This window comes from Cervus canadensis, chromosome 19 (genome assembly GCF_019320065.1).
Source record: "Cervus canadensis isolate Bull #8, Minnesota chromosome 19, ASM1932006v1, whole genome shotgun sequence".
Lineage (NCBI taxonomy): Eukaryota > Metazoa > Chordata > Mammalia > Artiodactyla > Cervidae > Cervus > Cervus canadensis.
In genome coordinates, this window is record NC_057404.1 from 18,716,186 (window position 1) to 18,728,834 (window position 12,649).

General features: G+C 38.0%; 1 protein-coding gene across 2 annotated transcripts in view; it reads right to left on the bottom strand.

The window, feature by feature from the left end:
• The window catches only part of STIM2 (stromal interaction molecule 2), a 166,578-nt gene that overhangs the window by 50,423 nt on the left and 103,506 nt on the right, over window positions 1-12,649 (bottom strand). For both annotated transcript variants that reach the window (XM_043438289.1, XM_043438288.1), the window contains exon 3: window positions 9,312-9,426. In XM_043438289.1, coding sequence (XP_043294224.1) covers window positions 9,312-9,426 — 115 coding nt within the window. The remainder of the gene's footprint in view (window positions 1-9,311; window positions 9,427-12,649) is intronic.

Here is a 12,649-nt window from a genome sequence, read left to right on the forward strand (position 1 = left end):
ACTTTTGCTAGTGGTGCAAATAATGACATTTGTCATTCTGAAACTAGACTCTACGTCGAGAACAGGCCTTCCTCTGTATAAACCACTTTCTGTGGGCTACGAAAACCTAGTACCTCTACAGATAGGTAACAACAACTTCTCCTAGAACTAAAAGTATGATATAAAAGTTGAAGTGTTAAACACCTGGATTAATAAAACAGATAAGCATTTGAAGCATATTAAGAGTCTTATGATTTTAAAAATGTGCTATATTAATTACAAATATCCTGAAAGCTATTAATCCAGCAGAGTGCCTCCCACTGAAAGAGTGACAAAAGATAAAAGATAAATGCCCCTTTATATGCAACTAACTCCTCAGGCCTTACCTGACTTCTGCAGGCAGACCAACATACTTCTTTTTCTATTAACCCACAGTGCCTACTACCTATCCTGATTACAGATAGTAGAAAGTAGCACATCCTTTAATTACTTGTCAATAGAACTTTTTCCAATAGCAGACTGTCGCAGGTGGAGGACAGAAAACATATTCTTCATCTGTGTATCTTCAGAGTCTGTGTATCTTCAGTATCTGTTTATTTTCATCCCTCCCACTCAAATCCACATTACATTAAACTCAAAGCAGGGTTTCTTGACTATAGTGAATCCATTGTCCTGTAACTCTTCTGTATTATATGACTTTCCAAAACAAGAAGCTGTAATAGCTCCTAATTAGTGCAATGATGATAAAAAGGTTGAAATACTGTAAACATTGCCAACTCGTGATTTCTACAGTAATATCCTTCTTTGCTACTGAGATCAGGCACACATCAAACATCCTTAATGCAGTGCTCCAGGCAGTAAGTGATGCTGCCCCCAACTCAGAACCTTAATCTCCAGCGTCCTCTGTATGTTCTGTGCTCACACTTATCTCAGTCACTGAGCACTTGCTGGGTGGCAGGCACTATTCTAAGCACTTTACATTTACAAATTCACTTCATCTTCAACATTCGGATGTAGTAGACGGCCTTACCCCTATCTAACAGATGACAAAACCAAGACACAGAAAGGTCAAGCACCACATGTTAATAGCAGAAGACAAATATTACAACAGTGATCTATTCTATCTCATACACTAAAAAATTACATTTCTGACTTGTAAACTGTGCTTACTTGAGGGATTTAGGACTAACGTTGGGAATTACAAGTACTCATTTTAATGTGCTAACCTGTAAGCATATCCCTCTTTTTCTCACTTCTAGGAAAATTTTATCTTTCAACATCTTGCTAAAGAGTCATCCCCTAATGAAGACTTCCTCATAATAAATCTATCCATTCTTTTAAAGTGCCACAACAGAACCACTTACCTACTATTTAATCAAATCTTCATGTATTGTTATTTAACATTTCATTTGTGCACATGTAAGAACATTGTAAACTTCTGGAAGAAAAGGGCCTTATCTTATACTTGTATCCTGCCATAGTGACTGCTATGCATACTGTAAACATACAATATTGTGTTGATGGATGCCACAAAGATAACTGGCTACCTTATTATCCACAAGGTCTACATTTTGAGTTACTCTGCTGATAATGTCAAACAATATGCATTGATTGTTTTACATGTTATTTCATTCCAGTCTCACTGTAACCAATAGCATATACATGAAAAAGCAGTTTTATTGCCATTTAGAGACCCACTTGTACTTTTACACCCAGAAAAAAATCCTTAGGAATATCAAGGATCTACATAAAGAAAGAGTTAAAATCCTCATTACTTTTAGAAATTTAACACCCATCGTCAGGAATTCTTTTCCTTTATATTTTCTTCATGTAACACTGACATTTTTGCTTTCCTTAACAGAAGAAAAATGCTCTTGCTCATTTCTCTCTAGCTAGATTTTGAACACACTTTAAAACATACATTATTAAAGGCTGACATCTTTCATTCTCTCCAGCAATTTCAGATTCTTTAAACTTCTAATTAAAAAAACAACAATAATAAACCTTCAGCAAAATTTCCAAATATCTATTCAACGTGTAAAGACCAAAATTATACAATGACCTTATGTAAGATAAGACCCATATTGAACATGAACAGGATGAAAAGATTACCTCATGGTTGTCACAGGTTAAAATAACTATTTAACCCAATGAGTTATTTTTAAAAACAGTATATTACTTAATCAGTTTTATATCTACCATGACTCCCTAGATCTCATACATAATCAATCATTTTCTATATATCTTCCTTCTGTATATCTTTCTGTATATCTTCCTTCATTAGTTATCTGGCTGCTATCTAATTGCTGCATTTATTAGTTTTAAGAACTGATCCAGTTTATCAAAATCTGTCTGAAATCTAATATTAGTTTTTTAAATGACTTTTATTTATATTGGACTTTTGCCATGTGCAAGCTAACCAAGGATGCTCTACACACACGCACGTACATTCAGGTCACACTGAAATTTTTCTATATGAGATCAGTATCAATATCTGAGGAACACAATTCTACCTTTTCCCCAATTTGACAACATTCCATAAAGATCTTAGTTACATTTCACCACCCAGAGAATTGTACACTAAAATGGTGAGTCTTTAGCCTAATATATCTGTTCATTTTACTGATGAATATTATGAGACTGAAGCAAAAACCTTACAAAACTTTAAATAGAGCTGGACATTTTTGTTCGTTCAGCATTATTACAAAGATAAGTAAGTGCCTGTCAGGTGTTGCCAGGAAGTATGCCAGGCACTTTGACTACATTACTCATTTTACAAGTGCATTTTACAAGAGATCCACTTTACAAGTGCATTTTAAAATGTGCCAGATGCCTTAATGTTTATAAACAGAAGGCTGGGATGTAAATTTGTACAGCTTGAAAACCCACACACCACCTAAAGCAGGCTACCTCCACTTCCAGCAAATTTTCAGGTAATTGAAGGAGAAGTTATACGCGGGCTACCATTTATGGTCTACCTCCTTATTACCTAGGGCTTCCCTGATAGCTCAGCTGGTAAAGAATCCACCTGCAATGCAGGAGACCCCAGTTCAATTCCTGGGTTGGGAAGATCCACTAGAGAAGGGACAGGCTACTCACTCCGGTTCTTGGACTTCCCTTATGGCTCAGCTGGTAAAGAATCCACCTGCAATGCAGGAGAACTGGGTTCGATCCCTGGGTTGGGGAGATCCCCTGCAGAAGGGAAAGGCTACAGACTCCAGTGTTCTGGCCTGGAGAATTCCATGGACTATATAGTCCATGGGATCGCAAAGAGTCAGACACAACTGAGCGACTTTCACTTTCCTTATTCCCTTCCAGAACTCCTGGTCAATCCTCACAAGCTGATTGCAAACACCCCCTTCTGGGTATAATTCTATCAGAGAGTTCATTAGTCCTTCCAATGAGCTACCTCATATCTTACACTTACTTCTATTATTATACACTATCACCATATGTTGTAATTATTTCTTTACTTTGTTTTCTCCACTCAGCTACTTACTTCTCATATGAATAGCTCAGAATGCATTTAACTTATCTTTAATACCCAGGATCCACTGCCTGCTTAACACAAAACAGATACAACCTATGAGGCCACGCTGCTGCTGTAACATGAATTAGTTTACCTGCAACTGATAAAAAGAAATCATGTTAACACAAAAGTCCTATCATCTCACAGGTGACTTCTCCTCACATGTTATCATCTTACACCACCAAGTAACAGGAACTGGATACAAAGCATAAAGACAGAACAATGAAGCCATGAAAATGATGTCTGCTTGCCACTCCTTCTTCCTCTTAGCTCAGCCTGGCCACAGCCGCTTAGAAACGCTTGTTGTTTAGCTCTCATCTTTGCATACGTTGCCCTTGTCGTCATTATTTAGCAACTTCAACCCTATCTAACACTCCTTTTATTAAGTTATCTTTATGTATTATTACAGGTAAAGTTCTATAGTGAGCATAGTCTTTACTGGTTAGAAATTCAACACCTCTTTTTTTTTTTTTTTACCTGTGCTAGTATTTTTATTAGTACTATTAGTGCTCTGATTACAAAGCTGCATAGGTTTTCAGTCGTTGGTTCCAACCCCAATTTTCTTCCATAAATTCCAATTATTAAGCCTAATAATTGAATAGCGTAAGTTTTCCAGGAATGAATATATTTCACTACAACAGAAATGCCTGCACTCAAAGTAAGAAGTGAATTACTGAGTATCCAGTGCTCATCAGACATTATACACTCATTCATTCAACAGATCTTTACTGAACATCAAAGTAAATAAGGCACTGTTCTAGGTACTGGAGACACAAGAATGGGCACAGGTATGACTGTATGTGTGTATGTCCATGTGTGTTTGCATGTGTGTGTATGTATCTATATCTATATTCAATTAAACAAACTTAAAGTTATATATTATTGTATTCTAGTCACTTTATCAGCAGTTTCCAAACCTTTCCAGAAGAATTACTTTCTGTTTCCCAAAGGAAATCTTTAAGAGAAACAAAATATACCAGATAAAAGCAGAACCCTACACATTTAGCATGCCCTGTCCCCCGAGATGCCTCCAGGAAACCTGGGGCTTCTCAGGTTATGATTAAAATCACTAACTTAGGAACAATGCCCTGTCTTTTTACACGAGCACTTTAATAAATGGAAAGAGTCAGACATGGTAAAATCAACTGAGAGAAATGACACTGAGAAAATCAATTAGGCCACTACAGAACTTCTAATAGACATCTCTTTCATTCAGCTCCTCTCTCTGCCCTCCCATGCAGCTGTTGCAGCAGGAGCCTAAGACTCTTCCTCCCAAACCCTAACCCCTAAGAGGTTGCTATGTGAGGGCGGAGACTGGAGATCAGAGAAAAAGAAGCGTGGAGCAGATAATTTAGGCCAACTCTTTGAAGAGTTAAGGGGAAAATCTTCGCACCACCATGATGATAAAATCTCAGGGCATGGAAATTAAGTTGAAAGCCTAGGGAAAAAGAGATTTAAGAGGCTATTCAAAACTTAAAAAGATCTTCCAACTAAACCCAAACAGACATTTCTCATTTCTCACAAAAGATACCTCACTAGGGTGAGAAATCAAAATAGGGTTTAGGGACAAAACCCCATCAAATCTGGGACACAATAATAAACAAATATAGACTTTTTTGGAGGCAGGGGAGAGAACAAAAAGGACAAGCAAAACAAATTAATCAATTATATCTTGGAAGCTGATACATGATGGGAGTGGTGGAGAAAGTCTGAAGCTACGGAAGAGGGATCAACAAGGATACAAAAGACAATAGGGGTTGTGGCTTGCAATTTGCTGTTTTCAACAGAGTGGTCAGGATAGACCTTAAGGAGAGACTAGCCCAATAAAAGAGGTAATCAGAAGGACATCTGCATTCCTGCAGCACGGAGTCCATCTAGGAAAGAGCCCAGTGAGAATGAGATGGACAGGACAGAAAATGGAAAAGAGGGTCTAGGACAGGGCAGATCACTGACCTTTAGAGGTCTTCCTAAAGACTTTAGCTTTTGCAGCCAAAGATGGAGAAGCTCTAATAAGACCGGGAGTTGACTGTGGCTCAGATCATGAACTCCTTATTGCCAAATTCAGACTTCAGTTGAAGAAAGTAGGGGAAACCACTAGACCATTCAGGTATGACCTAAATCAAATCCCTTATGATTATACAGTACAGGTGACAAATAGATTCAAGGGATTAGATCTGATAGACAGAATGCCTAAAGAACTATGGATGAAGGTTCATGACACTGCATAGGAGGTAGTGATCAAGACCATACCCAAGAAAAAGAAATGCAAAAAGGCAAAACAGTTCTCTAACGAGGCCTTACAAATAGCTTAAAAAAGAAGAGAAGCAAAAAGCAAAGGAGAGAAGGAAAGATATTGCCATTTGAATGCAGAGTTCCAAAGAATAGCAAGGAGAGATAAGAAAGCCTTCCTCAGCGATCAATGCAAAGAAATAGAGGAAGACAATAGAATAGGAAAGACTAGAGATCTCTTCAAGAAAATGAGAAACACCAAGGGAACATTTCATGCAAACATGAGCACAATAAAGGACAGAAATGGTATGGACCTAACAGAAGCAGAAGATATTCATGACCCAGATAACCACGACAGTGTGATCACTCACCTAGAGCCAGACATCCTGGAATGTGAAGTCAAGTGGGCCTTAGGAAGCATCACTACAAAAAAAGCTGGTGGAGGTGATGGAATTCCAGTTGAGCTATTTCAAATCCTAAAAGATGATGCTGTGAAAGTGCTGCACTCAATATGCCAGCAAATCTGGAAAACTCAGCAGTGGCCACAGGACTGGAAAAGGTCAGTTTTCATTCCAATCCCAAAGAAAGACAATGCCAAAGAATGTTCAAACTACCACACACTTGCACTTATTTCACACGCTAGCAAAGTAATGCTCAAAATTCTCCAAGCCAGACTTCAACAGTATGTAAACCATGAACTTCCAGATGTTCAAGCTGGATTTAGAAAAGGCAGAGGAACCAGAGATCAAATTGCCAACATCCACTGGATCATGGAAAAAGCAAGAGAGTTCCAGAAAAACATCTAATTTTGCTTTATTAACTATGCCAAAGCCTTTGACTGTGTGGATCACAACAAACTGTGAAAAATTCTGAAAGAGAAGGGAATACCAGACCACCTGACCTGCCTCCTGAGAAATCTGTATGCAGGTCAGGAAGCAACAGTTAGAACTGGACATGGAACAAGAGAATGGTTCCAAATCAGAAAAGGAGTACGTCAAGGCTGTGTATTGTCACCCTGCTTATTTAACTTACCTGAAGCGTACATCATGTGAAATGCCAGGCTGGAAGAAGCACAAGCTGGAATCAAGATTGCCAGGAGAAATATCAATAACCTCAGATATACAGATAACACCACCCTTATGGCAGGAAGCGAAGAAGAACTAAAGAGTCTCTTGATGAAAGTGAAAGAGGAGAGTGAAAAGGTTGGCTTAAAACTCAACATTCAGAAAACTAAGATCATGGCATCTGGTCCCATCACTTCATGGCAAATAGATGGGGAAAGAATGAAAACAGTGTCAGACTTTATTTTTGGGGGCTCCAAAATCACTGCAGATGGTGCTGGCAGCCATGAAATTAAAAGACGCTTTCTCTTTGGAAGAAAATGTATGACCAACCTAGACAGCATATTAAAAAGCAGAGACATTACTTTACCAACAAAGATCCATCTAGTCAAAGCTATGGTTTTTCCAGTAGTCATGTATGGGTGTGAGAGTTGGACTATAAAGAAAGCTGAGTGCCAAAGAACTGATGCTTTTGAACTGTGGTGTTGGAGAAGACTCTCGAGAGTCCCTTGGACTGCAAGGAGATCCAACCAGTTCATCCTAAAGGAGATCAGTCCTGGGTGTTCATTGGAGGGACTGATGCTGAAGCCAAAACTCCAATACTTTGGCCACCTCATGCAAAGAACCAACTCACTGGAAAAGACCCTGATGCTGGGAAAGACTGCAGGCGGGAGGAGAAGGGGACGACAGAGGATGAGACGGTTGGATGGCTTCACCAACACGATGGACATGAGTTTGAGTAGGCTCCAGGAGTTGGTGATGGACAGGGAAGCCTGTTGTGCTGTGGTCCATGGGGTTGCAATGAGTCGGACACAACTGAGCAACTGAACTGAACTGACTGAGCCATTACAGGATATTGAGCAAATTTGATTTATATGGTCAACAGATTACTCTGCAAGTGAAGAACAGACTACCACAGAACACAAGCATTCACTAGGAGACGCTTAAGGACCTACCACCATTATCAGAAAATTATCGTGATATCTAGGAAGAAATGGGGACTGAACCATGGTAAGAGCACAACAGGTGGTGAGAAGTGGTCAAGTCTTTTTTTCCTTTCTTCAAACATGGTTAAGTGGGCTCCATTCAACTTACCACAAACTCCAAATCTAAAAGATGTTAGTAGCCATCGACTCCATAATGGATCACCAAGTCCTTTACTAGTATCTACGTACTTCTGAGATATCTCATAAAATTGATTAAATCTTACTGAGTTTGACCATTCTAGCACTTTTGCCCATGAAATTTATACTCATTTATTCCTTTCTGGTGGTTCAGATGCTAAAAAAAAAAAAAAAAAAATCCTCCTGCAATGCAGGAGACCTGGGTTCAACCTTGGGTCAAGAAGATCCCCTGGAGAAGGGAATGGCAACCCACTCCAGTATTCTTACCTGGAGAATTCCATGGACAGAGGAGCCTGGTGGGTTACAGTCCGCGGAGGTTGCAAAGAGGAAGACAGAACTCAGCAACTAGCAAGTTTGTATTACTTTAAAATGGTATGGGGAAGGGGAATGGAGACAAACTGGTTTTTTTTTTAAATCTATGTATCTTTCATTGAGGTCAACAGTATTTTTTCCCTTCTTTCATTTTCTTCTTCCCAGAGTATTTCATCAGAATTATTTTTAAAAAACGAAAACAAAAATGTAAGCAAATCTTCTTAAGCATTAATAGAAATATGAAGCACTGATGGAAACAGTTTCTTGTATCTTCTCATTTCCAAATGCTACCACTGACAGTCTAGTAATAATTTCTTCATATTCCTACTTGGCAATCTGTCCTAGCTTCTTTTTAATTTCATTTCACTATTCAAACTTGAAGAGAAAAATATAAACTACAATATAATTGTGGTTTTGATAAATGAATAGAAACATTAGAAAAAAGACATTTTATTCAACTCTGTTACCAAAAAAAAAAAACAAAACTTGGAAGACTTTTTTTTTTTTAAGTAGCTTTCCAATACCAGAGATCTAGTTGAAATCTAGTCACACACCTTTTATGCCCTAAACAATTACTATCCATAAGACAGTTTGAGGACTTAAGTGTGGGGAAAGGAATAAAATATAAATTACACAACTTTACCAAGCAACTATTAGAAGACTTCATAAAGAGTTTGCTTAAGAAAGGGTTAAAAGTTCTGTGCCTTCTAAAAACTTTAGAAACTGTCCTCCATAACTAAAAGAAAAACTTTGTGATCCATATGTTTATTTGACAAACCTTTTATAATAATACCATTTAACAGATGAAACAACACTCTAAAATTTTAAGCTCTCAGACATGTGTTATCTTATTTATTCTAGTATAAGGTGTCAAATTATCTGAAAACAGGCTGACCCTTAAGAAATCCTAAGAAAAATGAAAATCATACTTCAAAACCAAAACTGGAACAATTATTTATTAAAATATAAACATCCTCACAGAAATACTATTTGGATTTTTTTGTAAATCGTATGTTAAAAATGGATGAGCAGTGTACAAAAGCAGCTGAGAGCTCCAGATCACTAAAACAGCCTTACCTTCTGATGTTTTCCACCGTTTCCATAAATCCTCAACAGTTATGTGCTTATCTTCTCTGTGCAGATGGCTGTGTTTATTAGTGGCATCTTTATATTTCATATCTTCTCTAATAAACTATAAAAGAGAAAACATTAAAGTATACTTAAATGAAAACAAAAATATAAGCAAATCTTCTCACACATTAATGAAAATCCTGAGCAATGATAAAATAGTTTTCTGTATTTCTCTATAAACAGAAAAAAGTAAAATTTGAAGTTCAGTGATTGGTAATTTTCTGATAACAACTGGCATATTTCTGGTATTTTATACTCATTCTCAAATGCTTATCAAATTTATTTAATAAGATATCTTCTAATTATAACAACAGCAGCAGCAGTTAAAAGTATGTACTTAATGCTCGTTATTTATCAGGTGGGCTTCCTTGGTAGCTCAGCTGGTAAAGAATCTGCCTGCAATGCAGGAGACCCCGGTTTGACTCCTAGGTCAGGAATATTCCCTGGAGAAGGGAGAGGCTACCCACTCCAGTATTCTTAGGCTTGCCTGGTGGCTCAGACGGTAAAGAATCGACCTGCAAGGTGGAAGACCTGGGTTCGATCCCTGGGTTGGGAAGATCCCCCATGAAGGACATGGCAGCCCACTCCAATATTCTTGCCTGGAGAATTCCATGGAGAGAGGAGCCTGGAGGGCTACAGCCCATGGGATCACAAAGAATCGGACACGACTGAGCGACTAAACGCACATATTTATCAGGTACTGCTATATGTTATATAGTAAACATGTCACGTCAGCACACATACACACTGAGTCTTTTAACTACTTAACTTCATGATGGTTCTGTAAGCAAAGTATTAAGTATCGCTATGTTACAGGTGAAGAAACCAAGCAAGACCCAAAGAGGTTAAGCACTTTTCCAATGTTGAAAAAAGAACATCAGAGCTGAGATTCCAGCCCAAGCAGTTTGGTTATGGTCAACAGTATAAAATGCTGCCTCAATCTGACCAAATACTGAGTGACAGGGATATTTCATAACACAGTAAACAGCCTGAATCACTACATCATATTTTTGTTCTTCTACATTTTAATTCATTTCTTCTAGTTGAAAGACATTCAATTACAGCATTTAGAACTAAAGTATTTTGCAAAACTGAAGTAATCTTACTTTAAAATATATAGTAAGAAAACAGTACAAATTTTTTGCTAAAATTTCTTTGCTAAAAACCAACCTAGTCTGTATTGCCTCATTATATAAAATTCTTCAATTTCCCTCCACTGTCTACCAAATAAAAAGCAACTTTTTATGAATTATGTACTACTTCCCAATCTTGTTTCTGACCATCTTTTAAGCCTCATCTCTTGACAATTTCCACATATAAACCCATTACTCTAATTATGCAAAAAGAAAAGTTTTTGTAGATTATTATGCTTTTTCTATCTCAATATTTCTGATTTTTCTTGTTTGGTATTGTTTACTTGGCATCTTTACTGATTTTTTCCTGATTCTAAAATTATACGGTCATACAAAAGATTATTTAAGAAATCCATAATGCAGAAAGTGGAAATCTCTTACAGCCTCAAACCCAAAGTCATATTTTTATGACTTTTGGTGAAAGAGTAGAGTGAAAAGCCTGGCTTAAAAGTCAACATTCGAAATACTAAGATCAAGGCATCTGGTCCCATCACTTCATGGCAAATAGATGGGGAAAAAGTGAAAACAGGGACAAATTTTAATTTCCTGGGCTCCAAAATCACCGTGGACAGTGACTGCAGCCATGAAATTAAAAAAAGCTTGCTCCCTGGAAGAAAAGCCATGACAAACCTGGACAGCCTATTAAAAAGCAGCGACACCACTTTGCCGACAAAGGTCCATATGATCAAAGCTATAGTTTTTCCAGTAGTCATGTATGACTGTGCGAGTTGGACAATAAAGAAGGCCGAATGCCAAAGAATTGATCCTTCTGAATTTTGGTGCTGGAGAAGACTCTTGAGAGTCCCTTGAACAGCAAGGAGATCAAACTAGTCGATCCTAAAAGGAAATTAACCCTGAATATTCATTGGAAGAACTGGTGCTAAAACTGAAGCTCCAATACTTTGGAAACCTGATGTGAGGAGCAGGAAAAGACCCTGAGTCACTGGAAAAGACCCTGATGCTGGGAATGACTGAGGGCAAGAGGAGAAGGGGGCAGCAGAGGATGAGATGGTTGGATTGCATCACTCAACACACATGATCTGAGCACACTCCAGGAGACAGTGAAGGACGGGGAAGCCTGGCATGCTGCAGTCCCTGGTGTCACAGAGTCAGACAGGACTGACATACGAACAACAGTAACGTACCGATGGTGAATATCCCCTTCCGACGAAAGGCTGACGTTTGCTTTTGCGTAGAGCTGTTCTCTACTGAAACTACGAAAGAAACTTTAACAGCTATATAGAGAAAATCATGTCACTTTTCTGAGCTAAATAACCTTGGGTGTAAAATGAGGAAACAAAGTTTTAGGAAAATAAAAACCACTACTCAACATGTGGTCAGCAGACTAGTATCAGTCAGCAAATTGATAGCTGCATACAATACACACAGAAATGGAGAAATTTCAGAATTTAGAAACCATTATAGCAACCAGACAATGTGTTCAAAGAATCCTACCTAATCGTGTGGCAAGTGGACTTCCTGGATAGGCCCTATCCACAATGAATTGAAACGAAAAATCTGGTTCCCTCACCACAGGTTAGCACTAATCTAGATAATCTGGAAGGCACTACTCTAGAAGGTCCACTCTAGCACTTGTATATTCTATTGTTCTAAACAGTGCCTTACTCTTTTTCTAAATGCTCCTTTAAAAAACAAAGTTATTTTTAAAGCAACCTGCCTCATTGCCTCTACTTCTCTTGTCTATTTCCTATTTCCCTATTTCTGTCCATCCCACTTCCTCTTCCTGACTGACATTTTCATAATCATCTAGATATACCTGCAAAAATCACTGCTGCTGAGATGCTCAGAAACCATCCCTATCTTGTAGAGATCCAAGAACTAAAGAGAAATTCTAGACTGAAAAGCATGATGATTGACAGGGCACAGAGGAAGCCTGCCTTGGAAATGGTCCAGTCAGTTGGAACAAATGGCAACTGTTTCATTTATGTGATACATTAAAAAAACAATGTCCTAGGAAATTCTTCTTACCACATGAACACAGAGAACTCAGAAAAAGAGTTCAGTGGCTTTATGATCAACACACTTCAGAAAATAAAGCTATTTACCATATATAAACAAGATGTGACATTCTGGATACTGAACTATTTTAGAAAGCCTAAAATGAGTGTATATCTACCAAAATGTGTGCTT